This window comes from Anas platyrhynchos, chromosome 1, assembly GCF_047663525.1.
Source record: "Anas platyrhynchos isolate ZD024472 breed Pekin duck chromosome 1, IASCAAS_PekinDuck_T2T, whole genome shotgun sequence".
Lineage (NCBI taxonomy): Eukaryota > Metazoa > Chordata > Aves > Anseriformes > Anatidae > Anas > Anas platyrhynchos.
The window spans coordinates 204,188,754-204,212,491 of NC_092587.1; the positions used below are offsets into that span (position 1 = coordinate 204,188,754).

Sequence of the window (23,738 nt, forward strand, 5' to 3'; positions counted from 1 at the left end):
GGGCAGGCAGGGAAGATTCGTAGCTGAAGCCACTTGCCTGCACTCTTCGAGACCCTCCACCCCACCGACGGGTCCCTGGAGGGCCGAGGGACCTCGCATCTGCTCCTTGGGTTCCCGACAGCACAATGCCAGCCCCATCTGCTGTAGCTCTCTGGAACTGCCCAGTGCATCAGGAAGTTGGCTTCTGATGATTCCCACAGCTCTGAAGGAATCACTTTATTAAGGAAGGAGTCAGCAAGTCCAGCTTGACAAACCCTAACCTAGAGGCTGCAAGCAGAAAATGAGTGGAGTTGTAGGCTGGCTCAAGGTGATGGAGGTAGAAACAATCACAGTCATAGATGCAGTTAGCAGATTTAACCAAAATCCTTGCTTTGTTGGACCAGGACGTGTACAGATGTGGGTGACTTCAAGCTGCGAGTGTGGGATGGGTTTGCAGCTAATGATTTATAGCTCACTGGGCACACAGCAAAGAGATCTGGGCTTCAGAGAGCGATGAGAAACACAATCAGTTCTTTTTGTGCACTTGCAGGCCCAAAAACCTGCCTCAAAATCCAAGTCCCCCCAAATAATCACCAGTGAATAAAAACAAAGTAATAGCCACAGCCTGAAAAAAAAAAATAGACCTATTTCAATACATGAAATTATCGAGACATGGCGATTGATAAGATAGCCAAGGGAACTACACATTATTGATGTTGTCCTAACTCTGGTAGCTGGAAGAATAATGCCATAAAAGAAATGATCCCTGCATGCTTTTGGGACCGAAACTAATTCCTGTATTCTTGGAGCTTCTTATTTTCCTCACGAGTATTTTATTACAAGGACAGTCCATTCTGCATATGCTGCAGAACCTGCATGAGGCGATGCTGACTCCAAAGGGATTTCGTCTCACACTTCATCCAGTTTACGACAAAAAGGTTGCATTATAAATGAATTAGGGTAGATGTTACCCTGGGAACCAAACTTACAGTTCTTTTGGGGGTTTGCATGGTACCTAGATGTCCTGGACCAGCAATGGGCAGCTAATTGGTGCTCATTTAAGACCCTACATCATGTAAAGGGAAATTAATTCGTGTAAAAAATGCTCATTGATTTTATACTTGTTTTGAGATACTTTGGAACTGCTGTATAGCCCTAATTTTGAGACCACAAGAGTGTTATTGCATAGATTCATTACACCTGTGTTTCTGTAAGGAACAGGCTGACAGAAAATCATCGTGGAAATATGGTTACTGCCTCCGTTGCCTTTTGCTGGATGCAAATGTTGTTTAACTGCAAGCATCCACTTAATGGGAAAGGGCTGCCTCACACTGCATGCAGAGATTTTATGGGGTTAAGGGGCAGTAAAACGCCTTCACAAAGTGATTTGCAGATCGTGAAAATGCAGCGTGTGACCTTAAAAGCCACTGGCCAGCGGTGTTTTTGGCAATAAAACGGCTGGCTGGGTGCTGGGAGATGGACATAAATTGCTCCCGTTGCATTCACACTGACTGCACAAAAGGCTTCGGAGCGGTGGTGTGCAAATCCCTGGCAGGGCTCTGCCCCACACAGGCACTTTTCCCAGTCTTAAAGCCAAGCAGCACTTGGCTCTGTCTTCTCCAGCAGAAAATAAGCCAACATCTTCTGTTGGACTCAATAAAGCGACTCTGGTGAAAGGATGGAGGGCATCTGCTTCTTGGTTAAACAGCAGGGAGGGAGCTGTGTTTTCAGCAATTGCTTTAGATTGGACAAGATTGGACAAGAAAATGTCTGTGTAAGGCTAAGACATCTCAGTGTCCATCGAGGATCCATCCTGTCTTCACCAGTAGCCCCTGTGGAAACCTATGGCAGAGTGTAAGGTGTGGTCAAGCCTGTAGAGATACTGCTTTAAAACACTTTTCCAGTATAAGAATAAGGTGCTCCTAAATTATTTAGGAATTGGGAGTAGGACATGAGTAGGAATTAGGTTCAGCATGAAGCGATGGAGGTGGATAGGACACCTGGAGAAGTAAGGAGTTTTTATAGGGTCCAGGAAAAGCCAGGCAAGTAATTAGAAAGGTGTGTTGGGGACTACTGACCAGGTAAATCACACCAGGGAAAATCCCCAAGCCGTAATGTTGTAGTTGGAGGCCAGGAAATCAGCTGAAGGACAGGAAAATGCTGGGAGGAAATTATTCCACACACTGACTTGTCCCTTGTTCACCAGCAGTTGGATTATGGAGACAGAATACCCTGTATTGTACTGAATAAGTACGGGCATTTTATCTATGTTCCAATTTCTGCACACCGTAACTCCGGAAATTTCTGTTCAGAAACAGAAGTCCTCGAAATCCGCAGCTGGTGAAGTTTTCTCCTTTCATGAAATTGCCTAATGGAGGGTGAAATCCTCGTAAGCTGTTGAGATTGACCTTTCCCCAGGGCAGGAAAGCAGCAGCATTCCTCTGCCACTGCCACCTCCCTGCTGCCGACAGCAGCAAGGGTGGTTTGGGGTAGGAAGGAGAAGGGGATTGATCCGTGATATCACCTTGTCATGTCCACAAAACTCATACGTAGACGTGGTCAACAAGGAAAAGGCAACTCCCCTCCATCCATAATGTGACTTGATGTGGAATGTATGATTTTGATAAACTCATTGGACCTCTGTCTTCAAAGTCAACTTTTAAATCCAGTAAAATTATTGGATTTGTTGCCTGTACCATGACAGCTCAGTAGACATTCCCCGTGCTCCCACCTCACCTTATTTCTGAGAAAGAAATTCCGTTTTTCAGCTTGTGCTAGTGAAAAGGTCTGTTATTGCTTTCCTTCCCCTGGGCCCCAGGAGCTGTGCTTCTTGAATCTGATTGCAGGAAAGCCAGGCTGAAGCTGTCTTCTTTTTTAATGAAAACTGCTGGAAATCGACACTGTGCTAACAAACGCTGCTGCTGCTTGAAAAAATAAATGAATTTTGCACTGGGACAGCCAAATCTTTCACTAGAGTATATCAGCATCACTGATGTGTCTCTGACCCCAAACCCATGAAATATTGAAGGTTTGTTTTCTAATGTCTTGCTGCTGAACTCTTTTGAATTGTTCAAGAGGTATTTGATGAAGAGGAAGGCTGAGCAGGCAGCCATTTGTACCAGAAACACATGAAAAGAACAGTCTGACAGTCCCATGCCCCATCGGGGCTTGCCATATCACAAACATTTCCTACAGCAGCCTTGTTGGCTTAAATATCCTCCCTTTCCCCAAATCCCTCTGATTTCCAATCCCTATATCCCACCTGAGAACTCATCTGAGTTAAAAATAATAGGAGCATGTAGGGATGGGGATGGGATGGGGGTGGGATGGGGATGAGATGGGGATGGGATGGGGACAGGAGCCTCTGCTCTGATGGCACCACTGGGATGAAGATGTTTTTTCCCATCATGAACAGGAACCAGAGCCTCGATGGTTGGAGTGAGGACTGAGGGAAATCAATCCTCACATTGATCCCTACCCACGGGGTAAGGGGAAATGAAGGATTTCTGGCCTCTTGTCCCACCGTGCCAGCTGATGCCCCACAGCCACACGAGGTTCAAGATTCATTACAGGGTGTTTTCTTTTTATAAAAAGCTTATACAAACAGTGAGACTTCCTCAGAGTCAGGCTGTGATGAATTGGAAGGCTTAAAAGAAAGAGGTGGCTTAAAGAAGGTGAATTTATCTCTTCTTGCTCCAGACTCTCTGTCTCAGCAAGTTAAGTGACATCTTTAGGGGTCTGACAGACACGGAGAAGTTGCCATCAGGCATGACAAGATATTTTTCAAGAGCTGTCCCTGGGGATGTAGCTTTTCCCTGAGGAAACCTAAGCTCCCAAGATTAACTCAGGATAAATTCTCTTATGGGGTGCTTCACAATTTCCTATGCCCTCAAACAGAGGTCCCATCAGCTGGGTATTTTGCTATCCCCTATTGAAAAAGCAAAAGTAAACTCACTCACAGACATAACAGCTCTCCCTCCACGCTTTCCCTGCCTTGAGATCAAACAGAATCAGGTTTCCAGTGCTTATGGTTAGGGTAAGATGGGTGCTGGGAGCTTGTCTGAGGTATCAACAAGCAGGAAGGAGTATGTTCATGCAGGCTCTCGGAGGCTGGCTATCTCCACATGAGGACTGAGACTGTTTGCTGTACCTTTATTTGACATCCTGCGATTTATATTCCGCAGCCATAGCGCTGCGAGAGCATCTCCCTAGCCTGCAGCTTCATTTTCTGCACACATCCACCCGGGCGCTTTAATTGTCCCATAAATCTGACGGAAAGGATTTGATGCAGGGAGCTGTTAAAATGCCAAATGTCTTGAGCACAGCAACTAATGAATGGCTCCCAATGATTCATGTTTCAATCTATATGCAAATGTGCCCTTTGGTTGGCTTGTGCCGGACTTTTCATTGCTGCATTACGGCTATCCAGGGAAGCCTCAGACTCATAGATCAGACAGATACAAGGCATAAATGGGCGAAGACTTGAATTATTCAGTGTTTATGAGAAAAGGAATCCAAGCAGTGGGCTTACACTTTGCTTTTTATAATTACATGATTACAGATCAGCCCTGAGAAGACCTACAATAACGTTTGTTTTTCCCCCCCGCCCTCTTCTTGCTATCAAAAAATACAGCACAATGAATCACTTAGAGATGCGAGGCTGAATGTGTGTTATCCGATATCACCCAGGGCCAGAAAAATGTGTGTCAGCTCCCCGAGCAAACAGCGCTCGCAGAGCCCAGCTGAGAGATGTTTGTGAATGGATCGAAAGGTTTCAAAATCCCTCTGCTATTCTTCCTTCCAGGAAGGAAAACCATCTCCTGGAGCGTTGCAGGCAGTCTCTGCGAAGGCTCTCGATCAGAAAATCTGTTCTTGCTCATTAATGAACTGCACGGGTCCCTTTCATCCGCAGTGCTGTGTGCAGTTCTGGTGTTGGGAAGTATTAACTGAACTGGGGGGGATGCAGAAAGAGCTGCTGCTGTCACAGGAGGGTTGGGAGTTTGTTTTATGAGTTTTAAAAAGCAGATTTTGGAGGCTTTCAGTCAATCCCAAGGCTGGCAGGGAAAGTGTCTGCTCTCTATCACCACTGGAGAAGTGGCAAGAGGGGGAAAGGGCAATTTTAGACAAAAAATGATGCTGGCACAATAACAGGTATCTGCTAGGAAGCCACTTATTCCTACAGAAGATATAGTTTTCTATGTCAAGGACAGCGTTATTCACGTAGGGCTTGTTTTGTGGGGTTTAAAGCTGGGTGTGGGTACAGGGTCTGGATTGCCAGCTTCCTGGGCCACCACTTTCCTTCTCTGCTGCTTCCCCAAGCTGCCCTAGATCCATTTCATCACTCTCCAGAGCTCTAAAGCAGTCTCCAGCTCCATCTTCATGTGTCAGGCAAGGCGCTTGGCCTCCCTCAAGGGACCTATACGCTGTTAGAAATTATCAAGGGAACATTATCTGCCCTCCAAAGGTAACCCTGGCCAGACTGGAAAAGGGGAAGACTCAGGAATTCAATGATTCCAAAGGAAACATTAGATGTTTGGCTTCATTTCTTTCAAGTTGGCTTTCAACCCTATCTAAATCAAATCCCACAGCCAAAATGGGACTTTGGACTGAATATATTTAAACACTTAAATATTAATGCAAAGGGATCCTCTCAGAGGCCTTTGTGGTGCTGAGATTTCTCTGTTTTGAGCATTTAAGGCCCAGTTCTGGGTTTTATGCTCAAAGAACTTCCAGAGGTGGCACCGACTTGGCACGATGGATAGTTGTAGAGAAACTGGGAGGTTTTGGCATTGCCCCCAGGAACTGCCCACAGGCAGCACTGCTGAACCAGACACACAGAGCTGAGGTTTCTGACCAAGCTTTTGCTCCTGGAAAGCTTCAGACTAGTTGGAGACACCTTCCCTACATGTCTGTCCCCCTGGTTTCAAACTAAACTAGAGCTTTATAGCATGGCCCTTCCATGGTGCTTGACCCATCAGGACCTTAATTTCTTTCATTTACCTGGTTTTGTTAGGTCTCTGCTGTTTCTTTTCACTCCTAATTCTACTTCTCTGTCTGAAACCCCAGGAGTAGACGTGTGGCAAGCAGCAGGTGCTTGCCCTTTGCCATCGGGACCGTGGTGGCCTTGGCAAACCCCTCGTTGAGGAGCAGTGATGTGCTGCTCACCAGGACATCCATGCTCCAGGCCACCTCACCCTCCTGGTCTCAGCTCCATCTCTTCTTTAAATAAAAGACAAACCATGCAGGAATGAGCTGCTGCTGTGCTGCGGAGCCAAATGAACTTGTCAGGCTGCCAGGACAGGAATTTGGGAAGCCCTCCTTTTATTCCTTCCCTTTCTTTGTGCATGGAAATGAACTTGCCATCAGTAATTTGCTAGCGACTAAAGCTGATAAGTTTGGCTCCCTGCGGGCCCCTGCTGGGGAACAATATTGGCTTTTCTTCTGAATTACTGAGTGGAAGGCACAGAGAACAGGGTAGGAGCCTTGTCTATTGCCTTTTCCTTGCTGAGAGCCGTGCACTGTCCTCCACACTCAGCTGTCCAGAGCCAACCCTCTAAGGGAGACATTCAAAAATCAAAAATCCTGAGTTATAGCTGGGCAAAAAATACCCACTTCTATGCATATCTATTGCCCGATATTTGCCAGCAAAAAGCTGCTCAGCGTCTGAACCGAAATCAGGGAGAGCTTAGTCTCAAAAATATTGAGAATAGCAGGAAATGGAAGACCTTTTTGAAAATTGCAGGTTGTTTTGAAGGTCTGGGGTTTTTCTCATTTCGTCATGAGAAGTTGCAATCCCGAAGTAGTGCATCAAAAAGTGCTGATAACTTTTAGAAGTCCAGCTGGGGGTTTCTTATACACCTTCAATACACAGTCCTTGTGAACTAAGATGTTTGCAGGGAAAACAACTGACTACCTGCTCTAAAAAAACCCTACAGGAGACTGAACAATCACACTGAACAGTCAGCAAGGCTTCACTATAACAGATTCTTGTAATTCCTACCTGAAGGTGATGGGCTTTGAACACTCAGGTGATACCAACACATCAGTCGCAAATGGCTCCAGGTTTTATTTTCCATCATCCAGCTTTCATGACAAAAATATCAGCATGTTTTTCCGTCCATTATAACATCCTATAAATGCTCCCTCACCTCCTGACATAGGGTCAGCATCGCTCCTGCTCTGCTCCAGCTTTATTGCTGTACCACTGCAGGTAGGAGAGGTAAAAGCCCAAGAAATCAGCACTGGTTTCACACCAGATCCACTGCTTAGCGAGGTTTTAATGAGGAGCCAAGTCCCTGAATTGATCCCCAGGCTAATCGATGCCTGGAGCGGGGGCTATAAGGCATCAGGTGCCTTGATGATGTTATTGGAGCTGTTACTACCACCCTTTGCTGTAACTTTCATGATAGCAGAGGGGACAGAAGAAGATGAGGAGGTTCCTGCACCTCAGCTCTCCATTCACAGCTGAGTCCACCTAAATGTCATAGGATAAATGTAGGGTAAATGGAGATTTTTCCTACCCTAGGAGAGGCAGGAGGGAAATGACTTCAGAAACACCCCCCTAGACAAGATACCTTGTTTTTAGAGAAGTAGAAAGATGATCTACTTGATTAAAACTCTTCAAAGAGCAAATTTAGACACATACAGAAGACTAGGAGCTAGTAACTGAACCACAGCAGGGTGATCTGCAGAAAGACATTACAGGCAGCCTGGAGTGATACCATCCTGAACAGAATTGTTGTAGGGTATTTCTTAGAGCCACAGCTGCTCTTCTGAGCTTTCAGATCAGCATTTCGACTTACTTTGTTTTAATTTTCACACCTGTTTTCTTTGGCATCACAAACTCCATCCGTCAGAGTTTGCGACGTGAGGCCAATGCCTCTGCATCTTTTGGGAGGGGACTGAGCTCCTTATCTCTGATAACTGAGGCAGTCATGCCCAGATGCAAGGAAAACTACAATCCGAAGCCCTAAATGATATCTTAGTCTACACCAGACTCTCCACGCAACTTAATGCATCAATTCTTTTTAAATGTGAAAAAAAAATAAATCTGTTTTATTCTCCTGCATATCCAGGACTCACGTGCAGCTCCTGGGCCACCCCAGATGAGAAAATAGAAGCAGAGCATTGCGTGAGGTTAATCTGGACTACACACACAAAGCAATGATTTCCTCTAAGCCAATCAAGGATTAAGGCTAATGAGTATCCCTGCATCTTGTAACAGTCCTTTTAGAGAAATAGAATGGGATGGAAATAGCTTGATGCGACCCTTCCCCCCAGAGAAGACTTGTATTAGTCCTTGGAGCGTCGGGGTAAAATTAGAAATGCTGAAGAGAGGAAAGCTTCACCTACCTGTCGTAGAATGACCATGGTTCCTGTATAAACACATCAGCAATCACCAGGAATGAACCTAAAGCAGAAGAAATTGGTAATTAATGGACTGACAGCCCGACTCATAGACCCCCTCTTGACACCGAGGGGTCAGACCCAGCCCCTCGGCGTGGAGGAAGGATAGGAACACTTTAACTCCCAACGCTTTCATAATATTAATTCCAGACAGTGTGAGACAATCCTCTAAGACACCAGGATTAATGCCTGCACGGTGGTGAATGAGACAGGGACTGGAGGTTGCTTATGCAAGTGGTGTTTTGTAAACGGAGTCCTAGAAAGTTATCCAAAGATTAACGGGCAAACAGGCTGATGCTGATTTCTTGCACGTACCTCCCAAATCCCAGGCTACGAGTTCATGCATGTGAAGAGCTGCCCTGTCCTTACTGCTCACAAGGCTGGATGGACTGATCAACTTCTAAGCAAAACTGCTTTCAGGAGGGAAAAGGAAAGACCAAGCCCTCCACCGTAGCCCACAGATAATATCTGCATTAGGCAGAGCATCTCCACGCTCCGTCCTCACCTATTGTACGTGCTGTACCTTTGTGGGATTTGCATGTGCTTTACATAGGAAAATCCTATGTTTGTGCTTCCTGGGGTGTGGTGTCACCTCACGATGCTCCCAGCGTGAAATGGGTCTGGTCTCCGCAAACGAAAAATGCTTTCAAGGAATTAAATTTCTGCAGCTTTTAATCTCCAAGTCACCCGCACTGCATGGCAATCAGCAATTGTTAAATTTATGATGCGGAACGTTTTCCATAATAGTAAAAACTCTCGTGAAACACTCTTAGAAAGTCGGCAAAAAGGCACACTTTCTGAGAGCTGCGAGTCCCACGAGACACGGGGGATGTGAAAGCTGATGAAAGATGATCTTGCAGGACACAAGACATTTCCCTTACGGTGACAGAATGGTCCAGACAAGTCATACAAAACCAAGTATTTTGTATCGGGTTTCAGCCATATATTTATCTTTTGTGCTGTCCCAGCTAAAAGGAGAACATTTATGGGAGGACTGAAGAAAAAATAAATGTCTTTAGGGGGTTGGTCCCAATGATCTCTTGAGGTCCCTTCCAACCCCTACGATTCTGTGTGATTCTGTGTCTTTCCACCCCTCTCAACCATCTCCAGGGGAAACATCCCAAAGAGACACAATATGGGACAGACTCAATCCCACAAAACAAGGGGTTGTTTGGAAAATATCCAGACCAGCTACATGATCCCTCTGCACTGCCTGCCTCTTCTTTCCCTGGAGAAGGAACTGCTGTCCTGGTGCAGCCAAGGCATCACTGTTTGTCAGGAAATACACACTAGGCACTTTAGCCAAATTTTGGCCGCAGGCCATATTTAATGAATTAATTTTGCTTTCTCTAGAAGACGGATGACTGGTGGAAAATCACGTGCCCACTTAATATCTGAAAGGCTGTGAGGCAGCTTTCCTAAACCTCTGTTTGAATCTTCTCTGTAGCACTTTAAATTATTCCTCTTTCCAGCAACTGAGTTCCTGGGTTGTGGGATTTCCCTGTCCAAAAACACAGAGATCTCACCCCACAAGGTAGCTCATAAGTATTCCAGTCATTACTGATGTCATGTTAATTAGTCAAATGGCTATGTAAGGGGCAACCAGCTTTCCCCAGCAGGGAAAACCCCAAAAGGGAAGGGCAGGGCACGAAGCAGACTGCCCTCCCTGTTCTTCCCACGGGGGTCAGTAAGAAGGATTGGGCTTGTCTGAGCACCAGGGAGACCAGCTGCCCTCTAATTCATGGTGCAATGAAGCAGCCATCTGGACCCTCCGGCCCTCCCTGGCAGGTGAGGGTAGGGAACATCATTCCCACCCTCATCTCTGTGTGGATTTCTCCACGCTGGTGACCTCCTCCATGACTTTCTTGATGATTCGGAAGACATCCTGATTGCAAGATCAAGGGAAACCCAACAGAGCTCAGCTCTGGAGGAGTCTGGACAAAGCTGCTCCCCTGCAATTGCAAAGAAGGAGATCGCTTTTCCAATCTGTTTCACTGGCATTTCTGCTCTCCTTTTTGGCACTTTAGGACCAGAATCCAGCCACATGACCGGCCACACTGCTTGGGGCATCGCTACGTGATGCTAATCCTCCAGAGCAAATGCCCATTGAGCACTGGCTAGGAAAAATTCAGGTCTTCCCTTCTAAGTGCAAGTTCTGTTCCTTTCTCCTGAAGTCCCACATCTCACATCATTTTCCCATCTGCAAATGCAATGAAGAAAATGAATAATGAATTTAAAGGGTTCACTGACATTCAGTGACAGCCTGTCGTCTGCTCACCCAGCTTGGTGTAAAGCTTGATTTGGGGAACACCCCGGGCACCTAATAGTGTGAAAAGCCAAGAGAACTGGCTGTTGATTCACTGCCTTACTTCTACTTCACTTGACTGGCAGAAGTGTAATGTACCACCCCAGCTGAGCGAAGAGATTTAACACGCCAATGCTCTCTGCACACTGCTCCTTTCACCTCCTGCCCTCCAGCAAGGGATCTGAGAGGGATTAAAGATTTTGCAATGCTTTTTACTGTTCATCTGAGAAATGGTGAATAAAAAGAAGGTCAGACCTATGCCCTTGGAGACAAGTGACCTTGTCCTTACCAAAAGCAGGATTCGGATTGGAAAGAGAAATAATGGCTCTCGAATGAAGTTAAAGTAATAAATCCACCAGTTTGGGGGGTCTCTAAGCATTGAGCCCTTCATCAGAACCAGGGCTTTGAGGTCAGAAGATGCTAGACCATGAAATTGAACACAGCAGCCATCCACCTTCTTCTTGGCTAACAAGTGTCTTCCCTGCTCGCTTGATCCAAACACATCAACAGACACAACCCACCACTTCTCTAAGCAATTAGCTCCAAAGATCAAACCATCCTTTTTGTTTAAAATGAAGTATCTTCTCATTTTGTGTCTGGGAAACTCTTCCCAAGAGGTATGTGCCCTTGCTTTGACGACATGCCATGTCCTCTCCGTTGTATGGCCTGTGTCTGTTGGTTTTTCAGAGCGTCAACACCTGGTCTGTGCTCCTTGTGAAGGCACTTATGTCCTTCTCCCAGCCCTTCTCACTCTGCTTTTCAATGAATTGAACATCAGACTCTCATAACAAAAACTCTATGGATTCTGAGCCCACCTTGGACAGAAACTTAGAAACACAGAATGGTTTGGGTTGGAAGGGACCTTAAGGATCACCTCATTCCAACCCCATGCCAGGTGCCCTGCCTGGGCACTGCCAAGGTTGGGGCACCCCCAGCTCCTCTGGGCAGCCTGGGCCAGGCCTCAGCGCCCTCAGAGGGCAGAATTTCTTCCCAAGGCCTCCCCGAAGCCTCCCCCCTGCCAGGCTCCAGCCACTGCCCCTCGTCCTGTCCCCCCAGCCCTGACCAAGAGTCCCTCCCCAGCTTTCCTGCCCCTGGGGCCTTCTCTTCCCCAGGCCCACCACCCCCAGCTCTCTCAGCCTGGCCCCACAGCAGAGCTGCTCCAGCCCCTGAGCATCCTGGCTTTGGACTGATATGTCGATGGTAATGGCCATCCACTTATACCTCCCTCTCCCATGATGCAAATATCTTCATCCTCCAGGAGACTCGCAAGCACTCCCTGAGCGAGCAAACACGATGAGATAAAACCTCTCTTGTGATGGAGACAGGGTGAACACTGCCTGGTCAGCAAACCACCTGCCGCCGTGCTGAGAAAGTTCCCTTCTTTGCATCTTAATTGCCGCCTCCGCACGAAGGGATCAGCCTGAGGTCAGGCTGACAGGTGACAAGAGGAATGCGAGGAAACCGTCACCTCAGCAAGGGAGGTCACAGCACCCACAAGGTGCAGAAAACACGGGAATTACCCACCTCACCATCTCACGTGAGCAGTGCATCCGTGATGCAAACTGTCTGCAGGCACTCAAATGCCCTGGGAGATGATTAGCACAGCGTTTCTTACTGGAAAAAACCCTGATCTGAGTTCACTGAAAGGAAAAAAAAAATGTCTTTCCTACAGCCTTTTGATCAGACCTGGAGTGGCCACCAGATTTCCAGTTAACACAGTAATGGTGATACTGGGAGGCAGAGGAAGAGCTGCTTTGAACAAGAGGTGCATTTGGGTGGAAAGAATAAATTCCCCTTCAGTTGTGGGTCCTGCTGCATGGAAAATGGGGAAAAACTGAGGTTCAGACAGAGCTGCAAGGTGATATATGAAAGACTATGTGATAATGAAGGGTAAAGACCCCTCATGAAGCCTTGGGTCCCCAAAAGGGCTCCCCATGTCACTCTAGTCATCAGTGCAACATGATGCAACTGAACAACAGGCAGCATGGGCTGCAAGGGCTGTTTTAGGGAACACACAGCTTTTTTATAGCTGCTTCTATGGTGTTCAGCATTACAGCACTGAGAGCCACAGGATTAGCTCTTAATTAGATTTCAGGGTGCTCCCGTTGGGCTTCCATGTTTCTCTTTCTGGTGTGGGTGGATGATGTTCCCAGGGAAGACCTGGTAAGCTTTTTTTTTTTTTTTACATAAAGAGATGCTTCAGTCATCCCACAAAGATCAAATCCGGGATCTCCAAGCCCAGAAGCTTCCAGCTACTAGAAGTAAAAAGTACCCTCTCTCCAGAGAAGAGAACAGTCTGCTAATCAACTAGCCAAATAACTTAAGGGAGAAAAGACTGCAGATACCAAGGTGGACTATTGCAGTAAAGTAGTCCAGGGGTGCGAGCAGAAGTGATGTATTATTTACACAGATAGTTTCCATTGCTGTAATTTATTTTTATTTTTTCTCTTTCTGCAAGTAGCTCAAGGAAGAAAGTGCAAAGCTCATGCACACTGCAGTCTGTCATTCTGCAAGTGCAACTGAAACCCAAGGAAGTGATTCTCGTAACTGAAACCACCAATAAATAGGGTGTAATCTACTCAACACGAGTGACAGAGGGGTGTCAGGGGTTGGGCAGTAGGTAGAATTTCCAGCCAAAGACTTTAACAACCAAAACCAGGACCTGATTTTCAAGAGACTTCAGGCAGAATTGGAAGCTTCTAAAATATTTTGCTTTTCTCTAAAAAAATGAGCAGTTAAACCATGTCCTGAGCTCTTCACACTGGTTGTAGAATCAGACAATGGTTTGGGTTTGAAGGGACCTTAAAAGATACCTAGCTTGTTCCCCATGCCCTAGCAGGGACATCTTTCGCTACATCAGGTTGACTGAAGGATAAACCTGGTCAGGCTAAGGGTCAGCTAAAAATGTAAACAGGGTTGTTTGTGCTGACCCATCTAAAAAACTCACTGGGCAGAGCCCCAGCAGTGCGAACTGTCAGAGACACAATCATCTTCAGAGCAACTGTGTTATTTCCACAAGCTGACAATCAGGGCACCACGAGACACCGAGGTGGTGATATCTGGCTGTGAAGTGATTTAGAAGACAGCAGGTGAAAGGAATGTGATCCTCCGTGCCTTCCTCCACCAGGAGCTGCAGGAATTCATCCCCGCCCGTGACGATGGCTCCAGGCCGTGCCATCCTGTTCACTTCTGCAAAGCATTGAATCAGCGAGCAAAATGTCTGTGGGTGCTCAAATCCAGCTGCAGGACCTCCAAGCCTCCTTGGTGCTCTGCAAGCCAGTACTGATCTCCGCAGGGAGTTACCCAAACTCTTTCATATTTTGGATTAGTGCAAGCAAAAACATTCCCCAGAAAGCCTTACATTATACACATGTTCAGCTGTGCTGAGGGGGCATGAGTGCAACACAAAGTTAACACCACATCCTCATAAAACATTTCTGACAGTATTAAAGGAAATAAAACTAATCCAAAGACACCGCGGGCATTAGGATGTGATTTTAAACAGAGCTCAAGACAAAAGCAAATGTTTTCCCAATGCCAAGTGCCCATCCTATAATGAACTTTCTACCTAGGAATGGTGCAAAGCGGTGCCTGAGCATTTCTTTGCCTGCCCCAGGCCATGTGCACAGATCACAAGAGTGCTGGGAACGAATTCTAGTGTGACCAGTGTTTATCCAGATTAGTTTGGAGTCTATCGAGTAAGATAAAATCATGCAAAACCTAGAACAGGATTTCATTCGTACAAAGCTCTGCCATGGCCTTCTGCACCAAATCAGCACACATCCTCCCCTTTGCTGTGATAATGTTGACATTTAGTTGATTTTGTGGTTCTCAATCTTTTTTTTGTGTGTGTGTATGCTCCAAGTCCCATCTGACAGCCAAAGGGATTGAGCTGTTCGGATGTATCACTGCATTTCATCCCATCTGCAGAGATCACCTCCATGGCTATGGAGACAAATGGGTGCTTCCAAGGTCTGATTCACTCAATCTGCTGGAGAAGTCAACATTATTTCTCTCCATAACCTCCAGAGGAAGCCTGAGGCAGCTGGTTTTGTTTGGACGTCCCTTCTTCTGCCCCATCCCTGTACTCCCTGAGCATCTGGGAATAGGTCAGAAGACATATTGAGCCCTATCACACTTAGCTGACCCTATGGGATTAATGTGGCCCTCAGACCACCACTTGAAGGGTCTCGGTAGCAGTACCCCACAGTGAGACACCTCATCTGAATGAGCCCCAGCCAAAAAAGAAGGCTGCTTTAGAGCAAGAAACCAGAAAACTCCCTCCTCTGAAGAGTCAGAGAATCAGTACTCAGCTCTCTTTTGAGAGCAGTCAGGAAACGGGCATCAATTTTTTAAGCCTCCAGCAGGAAGCTGAATAGATTTGCCCTGCATTCAATCCCTCCAACAAGCCGGGCAGGTAGAGGAGCTGAACAAAAGGCCTGACCTTTCCTCCTCCCTTTGCTTTCAAGAAGCTGAAGCAGAACAATGCCTCGCCGTGGCATCCGATCCCAGCTCGCCCCAGCCTCCCGAGGAGGGCAATTTCCCTTTGTGCACCAGCCTCTACCTGCGACTGAGTATTTTTCAACAGTAATGAATCAAATAAAGTATCCTTTGGCAAGGCAGGCAGGTGTAATTTCAGCGTAAGCCGTTCCTAGCAGACTGGGTGAGTCTAGGCAAAATGCTGCACTTGCAGCTTGGCCTCAGGGTGTTTGCAATTTGTTTTCATCCCTTCTTTACGAACTCCCAGTCCTGCTAGGATCTCTAAGTGAGGCATAGCACTGGCCAAGAAGATATGAAGAATGAAGCCAATATGTGAGCCTGAGGGTGATTCAGCCCACGAGCACACAAGTCCTGCACGGTGCTGGCCCATATGGGAAGTCACAGAATCACAGAATCATTACGGTTGGAAGAGACCTCCAAGATCACCTGCCCCAACCACCCCCTACCACCAATGTCCCCACCAAGCCCTGTCCCCAAGCACCACGTCCAACCTCTCCTTGAACACCCCCAGGGACGGGGACTCCCCCACCTCCCTGGGCAACCCGTCCCAAGGCCTGACCGCTCTTGCTGAGCAGAAATGTCTCCTCATTGCCAACCTGAGCCTCCCCTGGCACAACTCGAGGCCGTTCCCTCTGCTCCTGGCCCTGGTTCCCTGTGAGCAGAGGCCGCCCCCCAGCTCCCCACCCCTTCCTTTCAGGCAGTTGCAGAGAGCAATAAGCTCTGCCCTGAGCCTCCTCTTCTCCAGCCCAACCCCCCCAGGTCCCTCAGCCGCTCCTCACAGGACTTGTGTCCCAGGCCCCTCGTTGGTCCAGAGCACACGGGGACATCTGCAGACATGGTAGAGGTTGACTTCAGGTTATTGTGTCCTGCAATGAACACATGGGTCTGGGAGGAGACTCATGAGTGACACATTCTGGTTTGCACCAGGCTGAGGAGGCAGAAACCTTCAGAGCTGCCTGGGCTCTGCCAACAGCTGAACCACAGCCGTTAGCCTTTAGCTCAAAAAAAGGTTTAATCTTTTGGTGGCATTGCTCAGGTATGACTAGGCCATGATATGAAGGAGGAGGGACTGCATTATCTCCTTGGCCCTCCCAGCTTTCCATATTCTCAATCTGCAAGAGCAGAGGCCTTGCTCCACAACAGAGGGCAGGAGAAGGAGCAGAGCATGGCAGACCGGGACCAGGGCCTCAGCATAACATTTTTTGGGTTCTTAGGTGAGTTGTCCTATGGCACACCAGGAGCTGGTGTAGTTTTGGAGGGGTTTAAGTACTTGAGATCCTTCTAAATCCCACAAGGTATTCCCTTTTAGAGCAGTCACTATGTGATCTACTGTATGTCAGAGTTAGGAGCTGAACGCCAGACTAATTGCAGTTCAATAATTTAATTACTGACCCACTGCTCTCTCTTTTTTTTTTTTTTTTCTATAGAAAGGTTCATTAAAGAGAGTCTTTACCGCAGCCACTATTGCAGTAATCACCCCAGCAAGCTGTGTTATTCACTCACAAATCCCAGGCAATTTACAGAGGAGGGGATGATGCTGTCCTCATTTCACACAGAGGGAAACTGAGGCACAGAGGGATGATGTGACTGTCCCCAAGGTCACAGAGGAGTCCAAGGGCAGACCAGGAAGGCACATTGTGCTTCCTGTAGACACCAAGTCTGTGCCTACAACTCCAGATCAAAACGCCTTTAATAAAGGCAGCTTCCCTGCTCTTCTCTGTCCTTAAATTGTCCTAATAAGCTGCCACCTCACCCTCTACTCTTGCTGCTACCTAAGACCTCCGAGGTCTCCAAGTCCAACCATCAACCTGACCTACTGAGTTTTTCTTGAACAAAGTGTACAAACCAAGTGGAAACTCTGCTCTGCTCTTTCAGGGTGCCTTTGGTACAACCAACTTCACTAACAGCAATCGCCATCGCATCCCTCGGGGCACCATGAGGCAGCGCTGGAAACATCAGCCCTGTAATAGCCCCATTGAGATGGGGACAGGAGGTTCCTGACTCATCGGCTGCACACGCAAGATGTCGTGTTCATTTTGCAGCTGGGGAATCTGAGTCACTGGTTTTTGCTCTGTCTTTTGCTCTTCGCATTTGGTGGGGCGTGCAGTCGCTGGCAGTGCTTGGGCACGTGGGCATCACCTGGCTGAGCTGGTGCTGTGCTTGGATATCTTGGTCGTAACAAGGTTTAGACTACAAGGCACAAGTGCTAGGTGTCATGAAGGCACGTAGCAAAATTCAGTGCATCCCTGAGCAGCCTGGCTGAGCAAAAGAAGTGGAGGCTTCAAGAGGTGAAGTGACTTTGCCCTATGCCAAGTTCCCACCCGGTGAAGAACGGAGCCAGAAACGCTGCTAGACATCTCTCTGTCAGCAGCAGAGCTGACAAAGCCTCATTTACAACCATAAAACTCCAATCCATTTTATTTCCTGACAGTCCCTAGGGCGCAGTCCCATGCAGGTGGGATTTCTAGAACAGCTTTCACATCCCACTGAGGCTCTCCAGGTCTGACAAGGGCTGGCATCCTTCTGCAGGGCATCAATTTTCACCCACGCCTGCCTGCAGATTTTCACGAAGTGCCTAGGAACTCTCTTTCCTTGCAGCAGAGCTGTCAAATTTGGAGTGAACTTGGCCAAGAAACTCCCCTGTGATTACGTGACACATGGCAAGAGCCGGGCAGCGTGACCACAGAAGCCTCATTTCCTATGGAAATCAGACTAGATGAGCTAGTCAGCACTAATCAGGGACTTCATTTATTCTCCTTTTAACGAGCTGCTCCATTCCCACCCTTGTTTGCAGTATGTTGAGGTATCCCTTCGAGGAAAGAGGTGGCTGTTACTATTTACTATTTGCTCTCAGCTCCACGTAAGAAGTGGGTGTTGCTGGAGACAAGCCACTGTCCCTGCTCTGAGTTCAACATTTTTACCTCATATCTTCCCGGAGCTCTGTGATGGGAAGTCAGGGTCTGGTTTGCAGTAGTCTGCTACCAAACAGATATAACAGGGCACTGGGGGACATCCAGAGGATTATTTCTAAGAGCAACAAGGCTGCTCAGTGGGCTTTCTCCCTCTGCTACCCACCACCCCAAACTATTAACAGGACTCATGATTTGCCCCGTTGTGGTATCCCAAGCTCATGTGGCTCTCACGGAGATTTGGCCAAGACAACCGGGTGCTTGCATGTCCCCTTTGGGTGCAGGCATGGCATTTAGCCACAGGGACAGCAGCATCTCCGTGCCTTGCTGGATTAACACAGCTGCACTCTTAGAAACTCTCCTCAGCCAGCAGATTGGGCTGATCTGCTCATTAATTGTTTATAGGACGCTGTGTATTGCTTTACTGAATTACATAAAAGGTCTAATAGCTCCTGCCAGGGCTCTTGACCCCTGGGCAGGCTGTGCCAAAGCATCCCAAGTGCTCTGAAGTAGTTGCGAGCCCTGAAAGCCTGCAGAAACCAAAGGAATTTGTCCATTTATTATTTTGGGGGAGGCTCAAGGTTACTGTAGCATCACCAGACCATGGGGGCACATCTGGGAGCTGTCAAGATAACACCAGTAATTCCAGCGATATGAGCTCCAGGGCAGATGAGGATGGTCTTCTTCACTCCCTTTGTGTGCAGCTCCTCAAAGGGGCTGAGAAAGGCTCTTGCATGGGGGTTATAGCTAAAATAGCCACCCCATTTATTTCTTAACCCATTTGTTTATCCAGACCGAAACCTTCTGCAGGCTGTAGGAGAGGCAAACGCAGTGCATGCGGGTGCTGGAGCCTGTTTCAGCACAGGGTAAATCTGCTGGCCTCGATGGCTCCGATCCAGCCAAGCCAAGGGATGAGAGGAAGCAGGACAAAAATAGCAGGGACAGCACAAAGCAGTGGCAGGCACCACTGGTGCTGGAAAACACCCTCAAACTCAGATGAGGGGGCAAAGGTTTGATGCATTTTAGCTGGGCTTGCAGGGCTGCTTCCAAGCAGTATCATTCCATGATACTGGTACCAAAGGGATGAGACTGACAACTGATCTCCTCTGAGACAGCTAGGTACGTGGAGGCAAATATCTCAAAAGAATGGTTTCAAGGATCTAAGGGCATGAACAAACCTTTCTGAGTGAGACATGAGCTCAGGAAGCGCTCGCCTATGTAAAATGCCCCTACTGGATACAGTCTGTGGGTTGAATCTGTTGTGTTTCTCTGAGTGTGGCCAACAGAGGATGCCCAGGGCAAAAAATAAATGAAATGAAATGAAATGAAATGAAATGAAATGAAATAGAATAGAATAGAATAGAATAGAATAAAATAAAATAAAATAAAATAAAATAAAATAAAATAAAATAAAATAAAATAAAATAAAATAAAATAAAATAAAATAAAATAAAATATAAAATAAAATAAAATAAAATAAAATAAAATAATAAAAACAAGGTGTTGACTCATTGGTACTTCTCCCTAATACCCCACCAAACCCTAATAATGCAGCTCAAGAACTTCTGGAGCCAGAGACGGGTGCCTTTTGTTTTTAATATATATTTCATAGCTTTTGAAGGCCTTTTCACTGATGAATTTGTCCAGCTGCTTTTTAACCCATGAATGCTTTTAGGATCCACAACATCTTGTGTTAAGGACTGCCACAGATGCCAGATTGGGTAAACTCTTTTTTTTTGCTTTCAGCCTGGTCCCTGTTAGTTTTTTTCTGATGCTCCCTTCTTTTTGTATTACATAAGACGGCTAAGAAAACTAGGGGAAATCCTTCCTTTCTCTAAACCCTCTCTAACCCACCTACATCATTTTGGGAATGGAGGGACGAGAACAGCACTCCGTAGTGCAGTGGGCTCACAGGTGCGCAAGGCCAGCTCACTTTCCATTCCTCTCCTCTACCATCTGATCTGCTTTTATTATTATTATTGTTATTATTACTACTAGAAGTGAGATACGTCAACAGAGGAGTGAAACGTGCTCTCTGGATCACATACAACAGCTTGGTCCCACGAGGTGGGGCTTGGTCCCAAATCTAGCCCAGGCAGAGCTCAGAGCAGATTTTCCCCGTGCCCCAGTACCTTGGGCAGGTGAGTCCCACTCAGCATATGCAAAGCCCTCTGAGATGGAAGTTATTTCACAGCTGTAACCTGCAAGTCCGACAAGACTAAAGCATAATATTTCTAAAAGTCTTCACATTTTCTTCTTGTCATTGATGGTTACCTTAATCCAGGCGCTGTAGATACCCACTGCTTTCTATTTATCCCCTTTTCCCACTCTTTGCCTTGTGCCCATCCTCTCTCCAAGCATCCTAGCTTCATCCTGCCCTTTTTGCAGCCAGGAATGGCTTTGCTTCCTGGGGCACAGCTCCCATCACACAACCTGGTGTCCCATCAGGTGGGGAGAGGACAAGGTTTGTGCTTATGGCAAGACCAGGACTCATTGGTCTCAGCTCTGCTGACACTCAGAACAACTCAGGCACATCCTCCTGCAAGCCTTTCTTCTTCCACACAGCTAAAATTTGGAGGCCAGGCTGCTTGGGCAGCAGCAACAGCAGTGGGAACCTCCACCCAAGGCAACCTATAAAGTCTGCAATCAACTTAAAGCATAATTTTTTACTCCATGCACATGGATTTCAGGTCTTCTGTGCCCTGGCCAAGCACTAGGTTGGTACAGCAGGTTAAACGTGGGGTAGGGGATGGATGGCAGCTGGGAACGAGAAGTTTCCTGGCGTGGGGACCTGACTGTCCCAAAGAAACCATCCTGTCCCATAGCAGGCTCTCCTCTCCCTTGCTGAGCAGAGCATTTCCCAGCACAAAGCTCTCCTCCCCGCCGCCTGCACATCCTGCCAGCCCCTTGGTACGGTGACACTCGTCTCACTGAGCTTTGGGAACAAGGAACCCCTGGCAGGTTTTAATTTGTTGTATTTTTTTAAGGTGAAGAGCGAAAGTCACCGTTTCTCCTTCCACCCTCAGAAAGGACCAGCAGGGATGATCTGGCAGGGAGCCGAGGCAGCAGCTGCTACCTGGCGGCGCGATTTTTGGTGGAGAAAACCAAAAACGTGCCTGGAGCTGCAGCTTCCTCTCCCTCTGCCCCTTTCTGCCACTCTGCAGCTCCAGGAAAGGCTTTGAAAACAACCTACGGGAGCTGACAATGCCTTCATTAATCACAGCGTAATCCTTTCCATGGCAACCCAAGGATTGCGAAGTCACAAGTTAGCCAGCACAAGAGAGGAACACTGTGCAACAGCCCCTGCTCCACGGAAACTTATTAGGGGGGCAAGAAGGATTGGCTGCACGGGGTGGGGGAGAAATGGGACAGAAATAATGGTGCCGTGGCAAAGGGGTTCATCCCTCGGCCTCTTTCAGATCTCCTAAATTTTGGTGTCAGTGAGGGGATGCTGTAGCTTGATGGGGATACTCCAGCTGCACCCCACAAAGCCCCAGAGCAGCCTCTGGCCCTAAATGTCCATTGTGCAGAAGCACAAAGCCCTCAGTAAGAGTCAGGCATGTTAAGCACCGTTTGGACACGTATTTTTGGCAACCAGCAGGCTCAGAAAGTGTGAAGCAACAGGTGAAATCCACTTGAGCATCAGTCAAGGGGAGGGAAGAGCTGTCCTGGGTCTGCCCTGGGTTGTCCCTGCGGGACAGAGCTGAGGTGCAGGACAGGGTTTAGGTGCAGAGGGTCTCAAGGGCAAGCAGATTGGGGCTGAAGCTTTGCCAAAAACTCCCTCCCATACCTTCACCCCACCACCCCTGGGACCCTGTGGTCCCTCTTCTTACAGAGATAAGATCCACAGCATCCTACAGAGCTCCTGATATCTTGAAGCAAGGCACAGATTAACCCCACAAGGCTGGTCCTTGCACATCCTTTCCCCTGGACTATGAAAAGAGGCGCACACAACCTTGGGGCTGTGGAAATACCACCCTCAGCTCCTGCAGGACCCTTTTACTATTACAGAGACCACCAGGAAACCTTAAACCCACGGACCTGTCGCCCCTTAAACTCCACCTGCGTGTTTTTTGGTACCAAACTCAGCCGCTGCAGCCCAGCCCCTGCGTGTCCCAAACCAGGCAGCGAAATGCAAGCTGCTTTGTGGGAATCCCTGTCCCGTGCTGGCTCTCAGTCCTTGCCCGGGGATGGCCCTAAATAATTTAAACACCCTGCGAAGGTGCTTAGCAGCAGCGGTGTGACCCAGGGGACAAAAAACACAACCTGGATCTGTGTCGGGCAGCTTCCCGAGCAATTGAAGGGGCTGAGGATGGAAGGGGAGGGTCCTTCGTTCCCCAGCACAGGGGGGAAATAGCCCCCAATCCCATGCCCTCGCTCACTGCTAGGTGACCCAAACCCAATTAAGCTGGAAATTACCGAGGCGCTAATCCGTGCTGCAGGAGCCCAGCTGCCGGCCATTCCGGGCAGGTCTGGGGGTTCCCCAGCTACTCCCAGCCCTTTCCCCTGGTTTGATTTGGGTTATGGGGTGGGCTGGCCGGCAAGAGGACCCCTCTGCAACCCCCCCCCCCCCACATCGCACCCCACCCACCCCATCGCAATCCCAGCCGCGGCATCCCCAACCTTCAGCCGGGTTTCTCCCGGTTGCGCACCTATGGGTGCCCTTCTCCTTACCTTAACGGGGCATGGCCAGGGCCGGGGGTCGCCTTTAGGGCTGGGGAAGGGGCTCGGGTGCCCTGCACCGAGCTGCTCTGCCTGCGGGAGGGAGCCAGGGCAGCGGCCGCCCTGCCCGCTGAGCTTCTTAGCAGGGGAGGAGCCGGCTTACAGCCAGCCCCCGGTGTGTGTGTGAGTGCCTACGTGTGTGTGTGGACGTGTGTAAGATCCCTCCAGCTCGGGGAGAAATCCCTGATCATGTTCCCAAGCATCCCCGCATCCCAAACCCGCCCCCCGATGAGCCCCTGGGGGCTGCGCCCAGCCTGGGGGGGCTACGAGCTTTGCGTCTTGGAGACCTCGATGTGCAGAGCCCCGCTGGATTTTAGGGCAAAGGTGTGGCTGGAAACAGCTCCCAGCCCCATTCTGAGGGCTCAGGGGTGTGCAAAGCAAGAGGACAGCATCCTGGTCCCCCAGGATGGGGCCAGGAGCTGGCAGGTGCTCTGGTTTGAATGCAAAAGCCTAAATTGTAAACGTGGAAATCAGGAGAGAGAAAATAATAAAGATTGGGAAACGGTGCCGAGGCTCTGCCTGCAAGCTGAACTCTGCCCCTGCCCAATTCTGGGGTAGTATCCTTCCCTCCTCCTGCTCAGAAAGATGGGACTGGCTTTTATTTGCGCCATAAAACATCACCAGTGTCCCTTGCTTTGCGTTTTGGCTAGGGGATGTTGCAAACCACACACCTCAGGGTGTTAACACGAGGTGTTTCTAAGCTTTGCCCACCTGGAGCGTGCTTTGGCTTTGCTTTTCCAGAGGTTTGTGTGGGCTGAAGCACAGCAAGGGCTACGTGAGCCTGGAAATTAATCGGGGAGGGGGAGTGACAAAGAGATTCCCATCCCCAGAAATCTCTGTTTGCAGCCCAAAGTGTGAGAGAGAGCGCCTGAAACAGCATCTCCTCCTGGGGAGAGGGAGAGCCAAATTTTTGGTGA

At 48.3% G+C, this 23,738-nt stretch overlaps 1 protein-coding gene across 3 annotated transcripts in view; it reads right to left on the minus strand.

Annotated features, from left to right (window-relative positions):
• The window catches only part of MYO7A (myosin VIIA), an 86,839-nt gene extending 63,918 nt beyond the window's left edge, over positions 1-22,921 (minus strand). For all 3 annotated transcript variants that reach the window (XM_038177874.2, XM_038177871.2, XM_038177870.2), the window contains exons 1-2: positions 22,774-22,921; positions 8,332-8,389 (exon numbers count right to left, since the gene is read on the minus strand). In XM_038177874.2, the coding sequence (XP_038033802.2) occupies positions 8,332-8,349 (18 nt within the window). In that variant the 5' untranslated portion in view covers positions 8,350-8,389; positions 22,774-22,921. The remainder of the gene's footprint in view (positions 1-8,331; positions 8,390-22,773) is intronic.
• Positions 22,922-23,738: the final 817 nt, after the last annotated feature.